Raw genomic sequence first — 22,622 nt, 5'->3', positions numbered from 1 at the left:
CTTCTTAGTGCAGTGTACTGACTCTGCAGTGTGCTTACCCATGAAGCCAGCCCTGGTCTGGAGAGCGAGTGCAGGGTGGGCATCTGGTCTGGGCGCACAGATGGATTTGTTCACCCCACCATCTTTTCTGGGCTGTCAGCCCGCCGAGACTAGTGAAATGAGCAGGGCTTGCCCTAGTCTAGGCTGAGAGGCTGGCTGGGTGTGACATGTGGTGGTGAAAAAGTGGGGGCAACTGGAGGGGGCAGGGCTCCGGGCCAGGCAATGTCTTTTCTCTAGAACAGGAGGTCCCTGCGCATGGACACCTGACCTCATCGTCTGTCACAGGGCACAAAGCAAAATACAAAGACCAGACAACGATGCATTAAAATTGCCACTCCCCAAGTCATCATGTTCCAAAACCACCTGTGCTTATGGGTGATACATCTTTTGTTACTTCTATCAGAGAAAACTGACCAAATTGATGAACTTCAAAAGCAAATCCATCCCTGCCAGGAGACCTTACTCCATGTGAACATAGAAGGGTAACCCAAAATGTGATATTTGCTTCTTGTTTTCTTTGCCTTTGGCCCACAGCCCCGCGCGTTCCTGCAAATGTTTTGCCTGTGGCCAACCCTGGCTTCCACTGTTTCTAATGAATTCAGTGGTCATTCTTATTGTTGTTCCCACGAATGGAATGTCTCTTTCATCCTTAAGCTGCTTTTAAGATTTTTCTCCATTTATTTGGTTTCCATTAGTTTATGATGTGCCTAGGTGTGGTTGTCTTTGTCTTAATCCTTTTTGGGGTTTGTGGAGCTTCTTGGATCTGTGGGTTGGTATCTTTCATCAATTTTGATTAATTACTGGCTATTATCCCTTAAGATATTCTTCTGGCCTATTCTCTCTCTCTCTCCTTGTGGGACTCCAATTACACATATATCAGACAACTCGATGTTGTCCTGCAAATCTCAGACATGTGTTCTTTGTTTCTTACTCTTTTCCCCTCTCTTGCCATTTCATTTTTAATTCTTATTTCTTTCTGTGCTTCAGTCTGGATAACTACCATCGACCTATCTTCAAATTCACCGATTCCTCTCTTGGGCTGTGTCCAGTCTGTGGTTAAAATCCTCTGATAGGGGCGCCTGGGTGGCTCAGTCGATAAACGTCTGTCTTCGGCTCAGGTCATGATCCTGGGGTCCTGGGATCGAGCCCTGCATCGGGCTCCCTGCTCAGTGGGGAGTCTGCTTCTCCCTCTCCACTCCCCCTGCTTGTGTTCCCTCTCTCACTGTCTCTCTCTTTGTCAAATAAATAAATAAAATTAAAAAAAATCCTCTGATAGATTTTTCATTTCAGATATCTGTATTTTTTCAATTCTAAAACTTCTATTTGGTCTTTCCTAGAGTTTCCATTTTTCTCTTAAATTTCCATCTTTTCATCCATTTTCCCATTTTACCTCCAAATTCTTTAACATATTTTCAGGTCTTTGCCTATTCCAGCATCTGGGTCATGTGTGGATCTGCTTTTATTAATTGTGTTTTCCTGTTTCACACAGCTAGTAAATTTGGATTGTATGTTGAACATTGTGGGTGACATGTTGTAAAGATTCTGGATTATATTATCTTCCTCTAAAGAATGTTGCTTTTTTTTTTTTTAAGATTTTATTTATTTGTGAGAAAGAGAGCATGAGTGGGGAGGAGAGGGAGAAGCAGGCTCCCTGCTGAGCAGGGAGCTGGACGTGGGGCTCAATCCCAGGACCCTGGGATCATGACTTGAGCTGAAGGCAGACGCTTAAGCAACTGAGCCACCCAGGCACCCCAAGAATGTTGAGTCTTGTTCTTGCAGACAGTTAAATTGACTGACTAATCACCTTGAACATATCAAGGCTTGGTTTCAGCTTTGTTAGAATGGGTCTATTTGAAATCCCACCTCCTCCTCTCCCAAGTTCTAGCATATGACCCCTACTCCTAGGGTATGCTCCAAACTCTTAAGGCCTGGCTTTTTTGGGGGTGTCAACTGAAAGCCTCGGATGATTAATCAGAATCTTTCCTCCTAGGGTTGGAATTGTATGACCTCTAATATTTCTGTTCAGTTTACTTACCGTCCCCCCAACACACACACATCCAAGCTGTTTTCCACTAGACCTCAGAGTCTCGTTCTGCACATACACAGCTTAGGATCTGGCCAAGGATCTGAGGTGAACCTCTATGCAGATTTCTGGGGCTCCCTCTGTGTGGCTCCTTCCTCTCCTGTGCTTGCCCTGCAAGTCTTAGGTGCTCTAGCATCTTTGAACTCTTATCTCTGTTCCTTCCAGTTAACAAGACCACTGATCTCTGTTTGGGCTCTACATCCCTGCTCAGTGTCAATTCTTTTTCTCCTTTCTAAAGAAAGCCATGGTGAACATGGACTTCATCTCAAGTACTTTTCTTCTCTCAAGATCTGCAGCTCTGTGCTGTGCTCTCCAATTCCTACAAATGATTATTTTATGTATTCTGCTTAGTTTCAGAGTTGTTTAGGATGGGAGTGGTAATAATCCACTGAGGCTGGCTTGCAGACTTTTAAAACTTTTTTATTAGATCATAAAACATATATATTCTGGATTTCTGGGGTTTGAGTCCTGCTTAGAAAGGACTTTCCTACCAAGAGATGGTTAAAAGTTTCTTTGGGTTTTCTTCTAGTACTTTAACAGTTTGATTTTTTTTATGTTTAAATCTCTGACTCATCCGTAATTCATTTGGATGAAAGAAAAAGGTAGAGGGGCGCCTGGGTGGCTCAGTTGTTAAGCGTCTGCCTTCGGCTCAGGTCATGGTCCCAGGGTCCTGGGATCAAGCCCCACATCGGGCTCCCTGCTCGGCGGGAAGCCTGCTTCTCCTTCTCCCACTTCCCCTGCTTGTGTTCTCTCTCTTGCTGTGTCTCTGTCAAATAAATAAATAAAATCTTTAAAAAAAAAAAAAAAAGAAAGAAAGAAAGGAAAAGGTAGAGGGGTCTAACAGTGTTTTTCCCAGATGCTACCAAGTCATTCTAATACCAATAACTAGAGAGTACTTCCCTCCACTGATTTGAAATGAATTCTTTCCTTATATGTTAAATTCCTGAATGTATTATGTGTATTTTTCACTTCTGTTCCATTGATACATTTTATATACATTTTCATACATATATTTGTTGGTATGAAATTGTTTTAATTACTATAGGATCATAATCTGTTTTAGTACCTAATAGTGTTAGTTGTTCTTTTATTCTTTCAGAAATTTTCTGGTTGTTGTTGTTTTTAAAAATTTCATGAACTTTAGAATCAGCTCATGTAGTTGAAAAATTATGTGTGGGCACATAGATCCCAGTGGGGTATTGTCGTTGAGATCATATTTACATGTTAAATTTAAGAAGTTGCTTTTTTAGTGGCTTTATTTTTATACCTTCAAAATCACCCATTTTAAGTGTACACTTCAGTGATGTTTAGCGAATTTATAGAATTGTGCAGCTATCACTATGGTCCAGTTTTAGAACACTCCACCCCAAGAAGAGCACCTGTGCCATTTGCTGTCCCTCCCTATTCCCCCCGCCAGCCCCAGGCAGCCACTCTCCCACTTTCTGCCTTTACTAATTTTCCTTTTCGGGACATTTCATGTAAATGCAGTCCCACAACCTGTGGTCTGCAGCATCTGACTTCTTTCACCCAGCCTACTGTGTTCGAGATTCGTCTCTCTTGTAGTGGGTACCAGTAATTCCTTTTCACTGCTGAGCAGCCTTCCATAGCCCAGACACACCACACCTTGTCTGTTCATTCATTGCAGTTGGTGGGTGCTCGTGCACCAGTCTTTGTGTGAGAGCACATCTTCATTTCTCTTGAGTAGCAACCTAGGAGAATTGCTGAGCTGTATGGCAAAAGGGTGTGTAACTTTTGAAGAAATTGCCAACCTGTCTTCCTTCCAGAGTGGGCACGTCATCTCACACCCCCACCATGTGTGAGGGCTCCAGTTGCACATCCTCCCCGACACTCAATATTGACAGTTACACCTTTCTCGCGTTGAGAGAGAGATTTTTTTTCTAGATAAGAACATATGCAGTACAGCTTTCTTTACATTTGAAGTCTTTTTTCTCCTCCAGGGGCTTTAAAAAGATCGCTCCATCTGGATTGCATACATTCCAGTGCATTTGTTTCTGGCAGTTTTCTTTTTATGGAGTGGGGGTTGCTGTTGTGAACGGGACATTTTCTTTTGTTAATTTGTCCAACTGCTTACTGTTTGTACATAGGAAAGCTAGGTATTTGGGTATGTGCTTCGATACCCTATCCCTTAGTGAAATCTCTTTCTGTCTGCCACATTTTTCCATTTCTTCTTTTGGACTCTCCAAAGTAAACACAGTTATTTCTCTCCTTTCTTTCTCCTCAAATTTCTTTTTTTTCCCCCTTCTTAACTACTTTCATCAGTTAGAATCATCCAAAAAAATAGTAGTGATAGGGGGCATTCTTTAGTTCCAGAGTCTCATGGAAACTTCTCTTGCTTCCAACCATTACAGATGATGCTGATTTTTGGCTTGATGGATGTGTGAGTCTATGTGTGTAATTTTATCATGTTAAGAAAGCATCCTTCTTTCTAATTTGATAAGAGATTTTGTTATAAATGGTAAATTTTGTCAAATGCCTTTCAGCATCTATGATGAGCATGATTTATCTCCTTTAATACATTAATATAAAGTAAATTAAAAGGTGTCCTTATCATACTGTACAAGTCTCACTCGGTTCTGGTGATTTCTCCCTTTAACGATCATGGTGGAGCTTATTTGCTAATACTTTATTTGGGATTTTTGCTTTGATTTTTATGTAAGCGAAGTTCATCTGTGGTTTTCCTTTATTGTGCTGTAATTGTTGGCTTTCCATATAATGTCCCTGATAAAAAACTTGGAAGTGTTTCTTCCTCCTCTAGTCCCTGGGTCAATTTATTTTTTATTTTTTTATTTTTTTTAAAGATTTTATTTATTTATTTGCCAGAGAGAGAGAGAGAAAGGGAGAGCACAAGCAGGGGGAGTGGCAGGCAGAGGGAGAAGCAGGCTCCCTGCTGAGCAAGGAGGACCCCGGGATCATGACCCTAGCTGAAGGCAGACACTCAATCGACTGAGCCACCCAGGTGCCCGCCCTGGGTCAATTTAAATGGCATTGAGATTAGCATTCCTAAAGGTTGACTTTAGGTTGGTTCCCTTCACCTGGGAAAGGATCCATGCCTGAGGTTTCTCCCTTCCCCTCCCACCACGGGGCTTCAGGAATGGTGGTATCTCTGCAACAACCTTCCCAAGTTTCTTCTGGTATAGCTCTTTTCCCTTTTTGGTATGTTAGGGAGGAAAAGATTTCCTCTACCTTTCACAGATTCTTCTGGCTGGTCTAAGAATTAAATTGACATGAGACAGATTAACAGGAGGAAACCAAATTTAATTTTATATGTATGGGAATCCACAGGAATACACAGGAGAGGTTCAAAGACAGAAAGGAAAAATGAGGTTTATATGCTGTCCTGAGCTAAGAGATGGGATGGGGGTCTGGGGCTTCAAAGGGGGAGGAGGGCATTGGCAGGGCAATAAGAACAGATGTTTGGTAATGAGATGTTTGCCCTGCCATACAGATGAATCATGCAGATAAACTTTATCTCTGGTAATAGCCCTTAGTCTGGGAAAGACCCCTCAGTTTAGATTCTTCTGGGTACTTAGGGAGGGGCAACATTCTCTTGAGCTGGCAGGGTCTCAATTGCCTTCAGCGCAAAATAGTTCATGTGCCAAAGTTGCACATTTTGGGGAGACTTGTTCTGAACCCCCCCAGGTTCTTGTTGGTACTTCCCCCCAGCCCTCAGAAAATCTGTCTCCTCTAGGCCTTCAAATTTGCTTGCCTAGACTGTGGCCTCGACAGCCCCTTCTTGTCTTGATTAGCTTAAACCCCCTTCCCCACGACCAAATAAAATAAGTCTTAAGTTGACTTAAGGTTACCATTTTTCTCTTAATTTTTGAAAAGTTTTACATTCAGAAAATGCTACATTCTTCCAAGTTGTTCTTGTAGAAATAGGCTAAGATATACATCATCTCTCAGAGCCCCTGGGGCAACAGGAAGTCACTGGAAAGCGTCCTCTGCATTCAGCAGCCAAGCATCGGCTCCACTCCTCCCCTGAGGGTGGAAATGCTGGCCAGAGAGCTTCAATATGACCTCACTTCTACCCCCTTCCCTGTCTTTAAAGAATAATCCATAACTGAGGTTAGGTAATAAAAGCTCACATGGTTTTCCCCAAGATGTGTGTTGACTGGGTCAGTTTCCTCCTTACTTAGACAGTGGTCAAACATAAGCAGTTTTCCCTTGCCCCCTTTTGTTGTAAAACTCAGGCTTCACTCAAACCATCTCATGGAGACTAGATCTGTGAAAAAAAGAAAAAAAATGTATTGATACTTGCTCTTTATATGCTTTAATTTGGTCGGAAGCCCCACAGATGGCAAGAACGGGACTGACAGGGGAAGGGTAGCAGAAGGTGCCGCCTGAAAATATGCCCCATGGGGATAAGGATTTGAGGCGCTGGGAAGCAGCAGACTCAGGAAAAGTCTCCACCCTTCCCCTATTTGTCTAGAGCAGTACTAAATTTATAAAGATTTCTCCCTCCCCTACCTACCTGGAAGGGCACAGGTTAATCCCTAGAGAGAACTCGAGTCCCTTAGCATCACCAGAGGGATCTGCATAACAAACCCGGCTAAAGACTAGCCTTAACCACCCTTAGTTTCCCAGTATATCTATCTTCCCTCAGTGTTCTGCCTCTAGAAGCTCAAAGTCCTTCTGCTTTGACTTATCTCTTCTCCAAAAATGTGTTATTCTTTTGTTAACTCTCTCTCTCTTACTCATGCGAGTGTTCCCATGTGCATGCTTGATGCACATGCTAATAAACTTGTTTTCCTCTTGCCAGTCTGTCTCTTGTCAGCATAATTGACAGGGCCCCAGCCACAGAACCCAAGATGGGTAGAGCAAAAACATTTTTTCCCTCCCCTACAGAAGCTTCCTCCAAGAAACGACCTGCATGTTATTCTCCCTGAAGACAGAAAGCAGCTTCAAGTAGGAAGGGGTCACCTGCCTCCTCCGTCCTCTTCCTCACCCTCCTCTGTCTCCACCTTCCCCTTCTCCCTCTAGGCTTCTGTCCCTATAAACAGGTACCACTCATGGCTACCCCCAACCCGTCTGACTTCAGAAACAAAAAAATTCCCTTGAGCCTGTATTTCCTTCCTACTACTTTTTTCTACTATAGTAAAATGCACATAACCTAAAATTTACCATTTTTAAGTCTCTCATCCAGCAGCATCAGACACATTCACAATGTTGTACAATCACCCCCACCATACATTTCCATAATGTTTTCATCTTCCCTGAGACTCTATACTCATTAAATACTATCTTTCCATTCTCCTCTCCCTTCCTTTCAGTTTTTAAAAATCTCTGGGACAAACAGCATCATACCAATTATAAAAGGCATCTTTATTTTTTTTAAGTTTATTTTTCTTTCTAAATAATTTTTTTTTTTTTTAAACAGGCTCCACGCTGGGCGTGAAGCCCAACACGGGGCTTAAACCCATGACCCTGACATCAAGACCTGAGTCAAGATCAAGAGTCCTATACTTAACCGACTGAGCCACCCAGGCGCCCCTAAAGTTTATTTTTCCTTTTAATGATCTCTGTACCCAGTGTGGGGCTCAAACTCCCGACCCTGAGATCAAGAGTCACATTTAGAGAAAGGGAGAGAGGAAGCATGTGGGGTGCGGGCAGGGCCAGAGCGGGAGAGAGAATCTCCAGCAGGCTCCACACCCCACTCGATCTGGACCCTGAAATCATGACCTGAGCCGAAACCCAGAGTTGGACGCTTAACTGTCTGAACCACACGGGCACCCCCAAAAGGAATTTTTAAAAGAAAAAACTATCGCCTACAGTGTGATCACTCTTCCTATATGAGCTGTTTCCATTTTCCTATATCCCCTACCGGTTCTTGTCCATATGCGGTCATTCTTAGTGCAGATTTTTATGCAGTCTTGTCTTCTGCTTCACTTAGAGGCTAATCTTTTTTCATGTTAATATATTGCCTCATGTTGGACTTCTTGACAAATGAGTTCGAGACAGTGTATCAAATTAATAGACCACAACTTTAAAAAATCATTTCCCTGTTAGCGGTCTGTAATTTTTCATCATTTTTAATAATGAAGTTATTTTGAAATTCTTGGGAATCATTCCTATTTCCCCTCCCTCCCTGGTTTTGGATAAAGTCCCAGGAGTGGGGCTTATTAGGTCAAAGGAATGAATGGTTTTAAAAAGACGTTAGAAACCCACTCCTGAGGTACTAATTCAAACTGCCAGTTACAGAATTTGAGGGCTCTGGTTTTGCCCACAGCCTCACCGGTTCTGGGTATTATTACTTAAATACCTACTCTGCAGTGTAATAAAACTATCATTGTTACTTTCATTTGTATTTGGTTACCAGTAAAATTAAATTTTCTGCCTAATGTTTACCCCTTAGCTGTATTTCTCTTCTTTTGCCTGTTCTCTCCTTTACCAAGTCACTCCATGGAGACTGGATTTTTAAAAATTTTATTTGGGGGCGCCTGCGTGGCTCAGTTGGTTAAGCAGCTGCCTTCGGCTCAGGTCATGATCCCAGGGTCCTGGGATCGAGCCCCACATCGGGCTCCCTGCTCGGCGGGGAGCCTGCTTCTCCTTCTCCCTCTGCCTGCCTCTCTGCCTACTTGTTCTCTCTATCTCTCTGTCAAATAAATAAATCTTAAAAAAAAAAAATTTATTTGTACCTGCTCTTTATATGCTGTAGAACTGTTAATAGGTATTTTCAATGGAATCATTCCCTGTCCCATCCATTTTTCTCTAAATTCTGCACATGTGCGTGCATACCCAGCCATACACTCCAAATTGCAGTGTTGGTGTCGTCAAATCTGCCTTGAGAAAGGAGAACTGAGCTTCCCCCTTGGGGTCTGGGCGCATGCCCAGCCTACTGCTGTCTTCCTGGTAAGTGCTTGGTTGGGGACAGAGCGTGGGAGGCAGGTTGGGAACCTTCTGCAGTTTCCTGTCTGGACCAGAAATCACCGATCCTTTGAACAGATCTAGAAACTGAGGTCGTGTGGTTATAAATCAACTGCGCATCAACCTCTGAACTGCTCAGCCTCTGCCCAGCCCCCCTCCAACATTCCAGTGATTTGCTTTCCACTATGAGCAGTCTCGTTCCTTCCTTTTCTTCCTGGGCCAAGTTCCCTGCAACAAGGCCTAGCATAGTGCGCCTGACGGTTGTGGGTGCATTTCTGATCATGTGTGACATGGCTCATCGGGCATTTTAATGTGCAGTAAGGAAAAATGAATAAGCACTACGGATGTGTCTTGGAACAGGGCGAATGTGCACTTGACTCTTCATGTCAATGGTAGACTATATAGAGCACAGCTCTTGCAAATGTAGGAGGTGGTGGCTGATGCTGGCAGCCTTGAGGGTCCAACGGGCCCAGATCAGTGCCAGCCTGGCCGTCTGCTAGTTGGATGACCTCGTGTAAGTCCGCTGGGCTCTCTGAGCCTGCTTCTTCCATTACATGGGGTCATGCATGCCTCACTGGGCTACTGTAAGGTCTAAGAAAAGATCAAACATCTTTCAAAGAGTAGTGCCTGGACTCTGGGGTCTTTCGGTAACCCATGACAGTAGAGCCCATGCTCAACAACTCAGAGCACCCCTCCCCTGCCACGTCCCTCCAGCGTGTGGGAATGCACTGGGCTGGCCCCATTCACTCCATCTTCAGAAAACTCTCAAACTCTCTATAGAGTTCCTTCTTCTAAACTTTATTGAGCATCTGCTGTGTGCTGGGGATTTATGTGTGGGGAGGCCTGGGCAACTGAATCTGGCATCTCATATTCTGGTTGACCCATTCCTGGTGTCTGATGCTTTGCCCTTTGTTCCAGAATCGGGACCTTAGGACTCTGGGTACAGAGAGCTTGGGGGGGGGCCTCCTACTGGTGGGCAGATTTCACAGCCACCCAAGCCTCCTCTATCATTCCAGTGGATGATTAGCCCCATCAATCCAGTGTTTGTGTTAAGGGATTCTGCCAGATTTATTTTTCAGTACAAAATTTAAGGGACAAGTCTGCCTTCCCAAAGAAAGTGAACAGCTTTGAAGGCTGTATCCTTGGGGCCTGGGTGCCCCTAGCAGGTGTTTGTGGAAACCAGCCCCTCAAAAAGGAGGCCCTCTCAAGTGCCCCCCAAAACAATTCAGTTTCAGATTCAGTATCTACCCTAAAGAGGGACACTCTCCCACCAGGCCTATGATGAAGGAATTGGGGACCATCAGTCCACTTCAAGGAGCCTCATGTCTTAAGGGAGATGCTGTAGAGGGCAGGGAAAGCCAATCCCGAGCTAGGAAGACCCCAGGGCAGGCCAGGCTCACACAGTGGAGGCCTCAGACTTAGCAGCTGAGCAAGGGAAAAAACCTCTTGCACAAGAACAGTTGCTGGAATGGAGGTCCATCTGCAGAGGTGGGCCCAGGGGGCCAGGCTGTCTCCTAGAGAGCAGTGCAGGTATAGAGGAAGGTAGAGAATCCTCCCGACCAGTTGTGAACTTCATTGTCCCCAGAAGTATTTTGAAATCCTCGACTCCAAGCTCTCCTTTGCTGTATATGGAGCAAGTGTGATCCCTGAGCCTCCTGGCGTTTCATGCTGGTGTTTCTGTCCCAGCCAAGAATCCTGGCCTTGCTGAGGAGCTGGGATTGGTGGGAGAAGGTGAAGGAGTCTGAAATCTTTGGCCGCCTGGTGCTGGCTTAGGCACAATCTCAAACTGGAAAGAGAAGAGAAGGCCGTGCGGTGCGCCCAGAGGATGGGGAGCCCTTTTGGCAGTCCCCAGCAGCATCAGGCCCAGGGGAACCCTCATTAAAAGGACCTCTCCCCCTTTGGAAAAGAGCAGGAGGTATGGTCAGGTGGTTCCCTACACCTGCGATGCAGAGAACCAAGACATGGTGTGCCCCCAACCTCGACCCCACCCTGGGGTTCCCAGCCTAGGGAGAGGGCTGAACTCCAGCCCAAGGCTTTGGGAGCACGGGGGATGCACCCAACCCAAAGTGGGGGTGAAGGGAAGTTCAGGGGGGTCATGCCTGAGCTGACTCCTGAAGGATAAAGAGAGTATATCCAGGTCACCAAAGCAGCAGGGACATTCGGGTAGATCTAGAGTATCTGGTGACCTCTGGGTGGTTTCCCTCCACTTTCAGAGCAATCTAGCCTCACCCCTGGTATCTGTGGCTCACACCAAAATGTGGATCTCTTCAACTTAGAAGTGACGGACCCTGGGCGCCCTCCCTAGGCAAGTTGCCATCAGCAGGTGAGTTTATAAGTTGTTCTTTCAGATCTCTTGTCCTTAATTGTTTTCTGGTCTGGGTGGAATGGGGTTGACAATAGAGTGTGCGGTAGAAGCAGAGAGAGCGTATCTTTATCTGGCTGCTGACTTCACATGGCTTCTGAAGTGTCCCCACCCAACCGTGATGGAAAAGTCTAGACACCAAACATGTCACAGCATCTACTTCTGGGTGGGGGGGGGGGTTCCCGCCTATTGGTCATGGGTTGAATTTCTTAAAAAATGAAATATGAACGTTAAAGAATTCTATTCAATGCCTTTTCTGTCCTCTACAGAGATTATATTTTTGGTTCTTTTCCAGATGAGATATACTTTTAAGATATTTTCTAGCTTTCTGCCAAAATGTTCAGTCTGTTTCAGATAAACCCAGTTATAAATTCCTGTGTGTTTGGGTGTCCGTCTGTCTGTGCCGGTTCATGCTCTTAGAATTCTGGCTCCTTAAATGTGTTCATTTTTTTTATAGTTACCTCACTTAGAAGTACAGTGCTTATTGGTGTATCACCATGCCTAGCATGGAGTGGGTGCTCCGTAAACGTTCTTTAACTTAAAAAATTTTAATTACCACGTATAAGTGCACAGGAAAGCGCTCTTTAGGACATTCATAGTGTTGTGCGACCATCGCCACCATTCACCTCCAGAACTTTTTTTTTTCATCCTGCAAACCTGAAACTCTGTCCCCGTTAAGCAACGGCCCCCCTTCCCCCCCTCCACCAGCAGTGGGAGACTTTGTCTCCATGATTTTGACTCCTCTAGGTGCCTCCCAAAAGTAGATTCATGCAGTATTGGCCTCTTTGTGACTGGCTTCCTTCATTTAGCATAATGTCCTCAGGGTTCGCCCATATGTAACAAGTGTCAGAATGTCTTTCCTTTTTAAGGATAATGTTGCATTGTATGTATCACACATTGGCTTATCCATTCATCTGTGATGGACTTTTGGGTTGCTTGTACCTTTAAGCTATTGTGAATAAAGCTGCTACAAATATGGAGGTACCAAAATCTGTTAGAGTCCGTACTTTCAATTCCTTTGGGTATATACCCAGAAGTGGAGTTGCTAGATCATATGGTGATTCTATGTTTAATTTTTTGAGGAACCATCATAATGTTTTCCAGAGTGGGTGCATCTTTTTTTTTTTTTTTTTTGGCATGTCCACCAAGAGTACACAAAGGTTCCAATTTCTCCACATCCTTGCTAACACTTATTTCCTTTTTTTTTTTTTTTTAATATAGTAGCCATACTAATGGGTGTGAGGTGATAGGTCATTGTGGTTTTGATTCACATTTCCCTGACGATGAGTGATATTGAGCATCTTTGCACATGCTTGTCAGCTGTCTGGATGTCTTCTTTGGAGAAATGTCTATTCGGGTCCTTTGACCATTTTTTCTAACATTTTTCAGTTTATTTTTAGTAATCTCCAATGTGGGTTCGAACTCATGACCCCAAGATCAAGAGTCACATGCTCCTCCTTTGACCATTTTTTAATGAAGTTGTTTTGTTGGTGGTGAGTTTGCAGGAGTTCTCTATATATTCGGAATATTTACCCCTCATCAGATAAAATTTGCAAATATTTTCTCCCATTCCATAAGTTGCCTTTATACTTTGTTGATTGTGTCATTTTGTGCACAGAAGTGTTCAATTCTGATGAAGTCCAATTTGTCTGTCTTCTTTAGATGACTGTGCCCTTGGTGCCAAATTCAGTGTCGTGAAACTTTCCCCGTTTTCTGAGGGCTTTATAGTTTGTTTTTATATTTAGGCATTTGATCCATTTTGAGCAAATGTTTGTATGGGGTATAAAAGAAGGGTCCAACTTCATCCTTTTGGATGTAGACACCCATCCCCACCCCCTGCCCTGCCTCCCCACTATTTGATGGAAAGACTGTGCTTTGTCCATTGAATGGTCTTGACACTCTTGCCAAAAATCACAAGAGTTTCCTTCTGGGCTCTCTATTCTATTCCATTGGTCTGTATATCTTTGTGTTAATACCATACTGCTTTGATTACTGTAGCTTTGTTATAAGTTTGAAACCAGGAAGTAGAAGACCTCTAACTTTGCTCTTTTTCAAGATTGCTTTGGCTATTTGGGGGCCCTTGAGAGTCCATATGATTTTTAGGATGGATTTTTTTTTTTTTAAAGATTTTTATTTATTCATTTGATGAGAGAGCAAGAGAGGGAACACAAGCAGGGGGAGTGGGAGAGGGAGAAGCAGGCTTCCCGCCAAACAGGGAGCCCGATGTGGGGCTCGATCCCAGGACCCCGGGACCATGACCTGAGCCGAAGGCAGATGCTTAACCGACTGAGCCACCCAGGTGCCCCTTAGGATGGATTTTTAAAAAAGATTTTATTGATTTGACATAGAGACAGACAGCGAGAGAGGGAACACAAGCAGGGGGAGTGGGAGAGGGAGAAGCAGGCTTCCTGCTGAGCAGGGAGCCCAATGTGGGGCTCGATCCCAGGACCCCGGGATCATGACCTGAGCCAAAGGCAGACACTTAATGACTGAGCCACCCAGGTGCCCCGATTGCTTTTTTAAATTTCTGTAAAAAAGGGCTATTGGGATTTTGATGGTGATTCCTTTAAGTATTGACCTCCTAATGAGTAGTTTTGACATCCTAATGAGTAGTATTGACATCCTAATGACACTAAGTATTCCAATCTATTAACGTGGGATATTTTTCCATTTATTTCTATCTTCTTTAATTTCTTTCAGCGATGTTTTATAGTTTGCAGTGTACAGGTCTTATAGCTCCTTGGTTAAGTTTATTCCCAAGTATTTTATGTCTTTTAATAAGATGGTAAATGGAATTTATTCTCCTAATTTCCTTTTGGTTAGTGTATAGAAATGCAACCAGTTTTTGTGTTAATTTTGTATTCTGCAACTTTGCCAAATTTATTAGTTGTAATAGAGTGTATGTCTGTATAATCTTTAGAGTTTTCTGGAGGTACATAGGTTTTATATATATTTATATGTTCATTTTGTCCGAGAACAGAGATAATGTCTTCCTTTCCAATTTGGATGCCTTTTTTTTTTCTTGCCTAATTGTTTTGGCTAGCGCTCCTAGTACTATATTTAATAGAAGAGGCCAATATAGACATCCCTGTCTTACCCTGATCTCAGAGTAAAAGCTTTCAGTCTTTTACCATTGGATATGTTATCTGTGGGCTTGTCGTGTGTGCCTTTTATTAGTTGAAATTTCCTTCTAGTCTGTTTTTTGAGTGTTTTTATCATGAAAGGATATTGAATTTTTGTTCAAATGTTTTCTTTGCATCAACTGAGACAAGCATGTGGTTTTTGTCTTTCATTCTGGTAATGTGTTATATTCTATCAAATAATTTTCCTATGTTGACCCGTCCTTGCATTTCAGGAATAAATCCCACTTGGTTGTGGTGTATAATCCTTCTAATACACTCTTGAATTCTGTTTGTTAGTACTCTTTTCTTTTCTTTAGGATTTTGCATCTATATTCTTCAGGGATATTGGTCTGTAGTTTGTTTCTTGAAGTGTTTTTCTCTGGCTTTGGTATAGAGGGAATGCTGGCCTCATAGAGTAGATTTGGACATGTTCGCTCTTCAATTTTTTGTAAGAGTTTGAGGAGGATAGCTTTTCATTCTTTAAATGCTTGATAGAATCTACTAGTGAAGCCATCCGGTCCTGGGCTGGTTTTTGTTTTTTTTGTTTTTTTTCCTTTTTTTTTCCTTTGTGAGGAGGTTTTTAGTTACTGTTTCAATCCTCTCACTAGTTACAGGGCTGTTCAGATTTCTATTCCTTCATGATTCAGTCCTGGCAAGTTAGAGGTTTCTAGGAATTTATCCATTTCATTTAGGTTGTCCAATTTGTTATACAATTGTTCACAGTACTCCTAAAATCCTTTTTATTTTTGTAAAAATTGGCTGCAATGTCCTCTATTTCATTTGATTTTAGGTGAATCCTCTTTTTTTTTTTTTTTTAATTAGCCAATCTAGCTAAGTTTTCTCAGTTTTATTGATCTTTTAAAAAAAACTTAATTTTTCTCTTTATTCACTATTTCATTTATCTCTGAATCTTTGTGATTTCCTTCTGCTAGTTTTGGGTTCACTTTTTTTAATTCATTAAGGTGTAAAGTTAGGTTGTTGATCTGAGATCTTTTTTCATGTAAGTATTTATAGGAAAAGAATGTAACCTTCCTTCTTGGCACTGCTTTCTCTAAATACCATGGTTTTGGCATGTTTTTTTTTCCCCCATTTCATCATACTTTCAAGATACTGTGATTTATTTGACCCATTGGTCAAGAGTGTTGTTTAATTTTGCACAATTTTTGATTTTCCAATTTTCCACTTGCTATTGATTTCTGGTTCTAAGTTTCTAGGAATTTCATTCTTTTGTGATTGGAAAAGATAGTTTGTGTGATCTCAGTTTTCAAAAATTTATTAAGACTTATTTTTGGGGGGTGCCTGGGTGGATCAGTTGGTTAAGCATCTGCCTTCGGCTCAGGTCATGATCTCAGGGTCCTGGGATTAAGCCCCACATCAGGCTCCCTGCTGAGCAGGGAGCCTGCTTCTCCCTCTCCCTCTGCTGCTCCCCCTGCTTGTCCTCTCTCTGTCAAATGAATAAATAAAATCTTTTGAAAAAAGACTTATTTTGTGGTGTAACATATGGTGTATTCTGGAGAATTTGTATGTGCACTTGAGAAAAATATATATCCTGCTGTTGTTGGGTGGAGTGCTGTATGTTTGTTAGGTCCAATTGATCTGTAGTGTTCAAATTCTCTATTCCCTTAATGATCATCCTTCTGGTTGTTCTATCCATGGTTGAAAGTGGGTGGGTGGGTTGGGAGGGTTTAAGGTCTCAATGTGGAACTATCTTTAAAAAAAAAAAATTTATTTATTTGAGAGAGAGAGAGCATGATTGGGGGAGAGGGGCAGAAGGAGAAGCAGACTCCCCACTGAGTGGGGAGCCCGATGCAGTGCTCAATCCCAGGACCCTGAGATCATGACCTGAGCCAAAGGCAGATGCTTAACCAACTGAGCTACCCAGGCACCCTCAATGCAGAACTATGTTTTTCTCCCTTCAATTCTGTCCATGTTTGCTTCAGATATTTAGAAGCTCTGATGTCTGGTGCATATATACTTATAATTGTTCTTCTTGGTGAATGGACCCTTTTATCATTACATAATGTCCCTTCCTGTCCCTTGTAATGGTTTTTTTTTTTCTTAAATTTGATTTGTCCCTTATCAGCATAGCCACCCCTGTTCTCTTTTGGTTACTATTTGTATAGACGATCTCTTTCCATCCTTTGGCTTTCAACCTTTATGTGTCCTCAGATCTAAAGCGAATCTCCTGCAGTCAGCATAAAGTCATATACTGGATTTTTCACCTCCAGAATTTGGTTATTAAAGTTTCTTTCTCTTTGTTGATATTCTCATTTTGCTCCTACGTTATTTTCTTCATTTCATTTAGTTGTCTGCCCACCTTCTTCAGGTGATTGAGCATATTTAGGACAGTTGTTTTAAAGTCTCTGCCATGTAAGTGAGAGAGGCCTATGGGTCTTGAGAGTTCATTTCTGGAGGTTTTCTGTACTCCTTTGAATGGGCCCTCCTTCCCTCTTTCTTTTATGTCTTGTCATCTTTTGTTGAGACTGGGCATTTGAAAAGACCTCCACCTCTCCCAGTCTTTGTAGACTGTCCCTGCGTGGGGGGAACACGTTCACGGATCAGCCTGATATAAAGGCTCAGGGTTCTCCCAAATATTTTTGGAGGGTTGTGTCTTCCCTGGGCCCATGTGTGTGCCTTAATTTCACATCCCCAGTATACCCAGCTTCTTTTATATATTTTCCTTTCCCTAGGAGCCTCACCCCTGCTTCTCAGCGGTTTAGATACAGTATTGCATTCTGCCTATAATCTTGCCCCTAGCCGCTTGCTGGTCTGCAGACTCCCTACAGCCCTCTCTTGCATGGGTACCCATAAGTGCTTTCAGCAACTTCCAACCTGACATCCAGGCTAGGCCACCCTTCTCATCAGCACTCTGAGCCAGGAGAGACAGAAGAGACAGAACCCTGCCCCTCTGGCAGCCCCCAGGCCAGTCCGAACGTCATAAGCCAAGTTCCACACTTTTCCTTCCATCCCGAGGAAGGAGTCCGGAATTGGTTGGCTTCCTTGAAACCATACTGTAACAGGCAAGCAAAAACACCATGGGATTCCCTACTGTCTTGAGGTCAGCTTCTTCTTGGTTGGGCACTCATTTGGATGATACTGCTGCTTTTAGACTTCTCACGGAATACTTTGGTCCATTTTATTATACATTTGGTGTTTCCATGGAGGAGTGAGGGTCTTGGCTTCTAGGCCTGCCATCTTGCCAATGTCACTTGTCCTTCTCTGGATTTTGATCAAGATGTTTCCAATGCAATTATTAGATACCCCACCAGAAGGGTTCTGAATGATCTTTCATACTTCAGTACATCCCTTGGATTCCAGAGATTGTTGAATTTTGCTTATTAATGTATTAGTAACATCTGTATTCAAGTGTGCAGCTGGGCTTCTTTCTCTTCCTGTATTGTTCTTGTGGGATGTTCATATCATAATACTTCATTAAAATGAGAAGAGAAAGGTTTTATTTTTCTATTCTGGAACACTTAACGGTAAAATATTACAACTTGCCTATAACACGATCTGGGCCTGGTGTGTAACATTTAAAACTTCTTGTTTTGAAATAATTACAGATTTGCAGAAGGTTCAGAGATAGTAAGTACAGAGAGGTCCTGTGTATCTTTCATGCAGTTTCTCCCAGTGGTCACATCTTCCATAATTATTAGTACAATATCAAAACCCAGAAATTAATGTTGGTAGAACATGTGTATATAGTTCTGACATTTCATCATAGGTGTAGATTCATCTTCCTACCTCCACCATCAAAATGCAGAATTCTTTCTACCACCATAACATTTCCCTTGTGCTACCTCAGGGAAGTAGCCACGACCACTCCTTTCCCCACCACCCCTGACCCTGGCAGCTGCTAATTTATTCTTAATATCTATAACTGATCATTTTGAGAATGTTATATAAATAATATCTTATAATATGTGACCTTCTCAATTTGGCTTTCTTTTTACTCAGCGTAATGCTCTTGAGATTCATCCAAGTTGTTGCCTGTATCAGTAGTATGTTCCTTTCCGGGGCGCCTGGGTGGCTCAGTTAAGTGTCTGCCTTCTGCTCAGGTCATGATCCCAGGGTCTTGGGATCGAGCCCCACATCAGGCTTCCTGCTCCACAAGGAGCCTCCTTCTCCCTCTGCCTGCCACTCCCCCTGCTTGTGCGCTCTCTCTCTGTCAAATAAAAAATATGTTCCTTTTCATTGCTGAGTAGGATCCCAGGGTATAGGGACATACCCAAAGTAGGCTCTTCTGGTTGTTTTAAGTTCTGGGCTATTACAGATAATAGTGCTACGAATAATCATGACAGGCTTTTGCATGAAACATATTTTTTAATTTCTCTGGGATAAATGTCTAGGAATGCAATTGCTGGATCAAATGGTAAGTGTATGTTTAGCTTTTTTCCAGAGTGTACCATTTTACATTTTCCCACCAGCAATATATGCAAGAACTAGCTTCTCCACATTTTTCCAGTATTTGGTGTCACTTTTTTTTTTTTTTTAAACTGTCCTAATAGGTATATAGTGTTCTCATTTGACTAATGGCTAGTACTGTTGAACATTTTTTTTGTGTGTCACTCGTATGTCTTCTTAGGTGAAATGTCTCCAGGCATTTTGCCCATTTTCCATTTTTTTCTTTCTTTTTTTTTTAATTTTATTATGTTAATCACCATACGTTACATCATTAGTTTTTGATGTAGTGTTCCATGATTCATTGTTTGCGTATAACACCCAGTGCTCCATTCAATACGTGTTCTCTTTAATACCCACCACCAGGCTAACCTATCCTCTCGCCTCCGCTCTAGAACCCTCAGTTTGTTTCTCAGAGTCCATAGTCTCTCATGGTTCATTTACCCCTCCGATATCCCTCTCTTCATTTTTCCCTTCCTACTATCTTCTTCTTCTTTTTTTTTTTTTTTTTTAACATATAATGCATTATTTGTTTCAGAGGTACAGGTCTGTGATTCAACAGTCTTACACAATTCACAGCACTCACCATAGCACATACCCTCCCCAATGTCTATCACCCAGCCACCCCATCCCTCCCACCCCCCACCACTCCAGCAACCCTCAGTTTGTTTCCTGAGATTAAGAATTCCTCATATCAGTGAGATCAGATGATACATGTCTTTCTCTGATTGACTTATTTCGCTCAGCATAATACCCTCCAGTTCCATCCACGTCGTTGCAAATGGCAAGATCTTATTCCTTTTGATGGCTGCATAATATTCCATTGTATATATATACCACATCTTCTTTATCCACTCATCTGTTGATGGACATCTTGGCTCTTTCCACAGTTTGGCCACTGTGGACATTGCTGCTATAAACATCGGGGTGCACGTACCCTTTCGGGTCCCTACTTTTATATCTTTGGGGTAAATACCCAGTAGTGCAATTGCTGGATCGTATGGTAGCTCTATTTTCAACTTTTTGAGGAACCTCCATACTGTTTTCCAGAGTGGCTGCACCAGCTTGCATTCCCACCAACAGTGTAGGAGGGTTCCCCTTTCTCCGCATCCCCGCCAACATCTGTCATTTCCTGACTTGTTAATTTTAGCCATTCTGACTGGTGTGAGGTGGTATCTCACTGAGGTTTTGATTTGGATTTCCCTGATGCCGAGCGATATTGAACACTTTTTCATGTGTCTGTTGGCCGTTTGGATGTCTTCTTTGGAAAAATGTCTGTTCATGTCTTCTGCCCATTTCTTGATTGGATTCTTTGTTCTTTTGGTGTTGAGTTTGATGAGTTCTTTATAGATTTTGGATACTAGCCCTTTATCTGATATGTCATTTGCAAATATCTTCTCCCATTCTGTCGGTTGTCTTTTGGTTTTGTTGACTGTTTCCTTTGCTGTGCAAAAGCTTCTTATCTTGATGAAGTCCCAATAGTTCATTTTTGCCCTTGTTTCCCTTGCCTTTGGCGATGTTTCTAGGAAGAAGTTGCCGTGGCTGAGGTCGAAGAGGTTGCTGCCTGTGTTCTCCTCTAGGATTTTGATGGACTCCTGTCTCACATTTAGGTCTTTCATCCATTTTGAGTCTATTTTTGTGTGTGGTATAAGGAAATGGTCAAGTTCCATTCTTCTGCATGTGGCTGTCCAATTTTCCCAACACCATTTGTTGAAGAGACTTTTTTCCATTGGACATTCTTTCCTGCTTTGTTGAAGATTAGTTGACCATAGAGTTGAGGGTCCATTTCTGGGCTCTCCATTCTGTTCCATTGATCTATGTGTCTGTTTTTGTGCCAGTACCATACTGTCTTGATGATGACAGCTTTGTCATAGAGCTTGAAATACGGAATTGTGATGCCGCCAGCTTTGCTTTTCTTTTTCAACATTCCTCTGGCTATTCGGGATCTTTTCTGGTTCCATACAAATTTTAGGATTATTTGTTCCATTTCTTTGAAAAAAGTTGATGGTATTTTGATAGGGATTGCATTAAATGTGTAGATTGCTCTAGGTAGCATTGACATCTTCACAATATTGGTTCTTCCAATCCATGAGCATGGAACGTTTTTCCATTTCTTTGTGTCTTCCTCAATTTCTTTCATGAGTATTTTATAGTTTTCTGAGTACAGATTCTTTGCCTCTTTGGTTAGATTTGTTCCTAGGTATCTTATGGTTTTGGGTGCAATTGTAAATGGGATCAACTCCTTAATTTTCTTCTGTCTTGTTGTTGGTGTATAGGAATGCCACTGATTTCTGTGCATTGATTTTATATCCTGCCACTTTACTGAATTCCTGTATGAATTCTAGCAGTTTTGGGGTGGAGTCTTTTGGGTTTTCCACATAAAGTATCATATCATCTGCAAAGAGTGAGAGTTTGACTTCTTTGCTGATTTGGATGCCTTTTATTTTTTTGTTGTTGTCTGATTGCTGTGGCTAGGACTTCTAATACTATGTTGAATAGCAGTGGTGATAGTGGACATCCCTGCCGTGTTCCTGACCTTAGGGGGAAAGCTCTCAGTGTTTCCCCATTGAGAATGATATTTGCTGTGGGTTTTTCATAGATGGCTTTTATTTTTTTATTATTTTTTAATTTTTTAATTTTTTAAAGATTTTATTTATTTATTCATGAGAGATAGAGAGAGAGGCAGAGGCAGAGGGAGAAGCAGGCTCCCCGTGGAGCAGGGAGCCTGATGCAGGACTCGATCCCAGGACTCTGGGATCATGACCTGAGCTGAAGGCAGACGCTTAACTGACTGAGCCACCCAGGCGTCCCATAGATGGCTTTTATGATATTGAGGTATATACCTTCTATCCCTACACTCTAAAGAGTTTTAATCAAGAAAGGATGCTGTACTTTGTCAAATGCTTTTTCTGCATCTATTGAGAGGATCGTATGGTTCTTGTTCTTTCTTTTGTTAATGTATTGTATCACATTGATTTGCAGATGTTGAACCAACCTTGTAGCCTAGGAATAAATCCCACTTGGTTGTGGTGAATAATCCTTTTAATGTACTGTTGGATCCTATTGACTAGTATTTTGGTGAGAATTTTTGCATCCATGTTCATCAGGGATATTGGTCTGTAATTCTCCTTTTTGATGGGGTCTTTGTCTGATTTTGGGATCAAGGTAATGCTGGCCTCATAAAATGAGTCTGGAAGTTTTCCTTCCATTTCTATTTTTTGGAACAGTTTCAGAAGAGTAGGTATTAATTCTTCTTTAAATGTTAGGTAGAATTCCCCTGGGAAGCCATCTGGCCCTGGGCTCTTGTTTTTTGGGAGATTTTTGATGACTGCTTCAATTTCCTTAGTGGTTATGGGTCTGTTCAGGTTTTCTATTTCTTCCGGGTTCAGTTTTGGTAGTTTATACATCTCTAGGAATGCATCCATTTCTTCCAGATTATCTAATTTGCTGGCATATAGTTGCTCATCATATGTTCTTATAATTGTTTGTATTTCTTTGGTGTTGGTTGTGATCTCTCCTCTTTCCTTCATGATTTTTTTTTTTTTTTTAAAGATTTTATTTGACGGAGAGAAACACAGCAAGAGAGGGAACACAAGCAGGGGGAGTGGGAGAGGGAGAAGCAGGCTTCCCGCTGAGCAATGAGCCCGATGCGGGGCTTGATCCCAGGACCCTGGGACCATGACCTGAGCCGAAGGCAGACGCTTAACGAATGAGCCACCCAGGTGCCCCT

General features: G+C 42.4%; 1 protein-coding gene across 1 annotated transcript in view; it reads right to left on the bottom strand.

Annotated features, from left to right (window-relative positions):
• Positions 1–5,389: 5,389 nt before the first annotated feature.
• LOC118528540 (uncharacterized) overlaps positions 5,390–22,622 on the bottom strand; it is a 148,496-nt gene continuing 131,263 nt past the window's right edge. The window contains exon 67 of the mRNA XM_078074038.1: positions 5,390–6,365. Coding sequence (XP_077930164.1) covers positions 6,337–6,365 — 29 coding nt within the window. The 3' untranslated portion in view covers positions 5,390–6,336. The remainder of the gene's footprint in view (positions 6,366–22,622) is intronic.

This window comes from Halichoerus grypus, chromosome 6 (genome assembly GCF_964656455.1).
Source record: "Halichoerus grypus chromosome 6, mHalGry1.hap1.1, whole genome shotgun sequence".
NCBI lineage: Eukaryota > Metazoa > Chordata > Mammalia > Carnivora > Phocidae > Halichoerus > Halichoerus grypus.
This window is presented reverse-complemented; position numbering and strand designations above follow the sequence as displayed.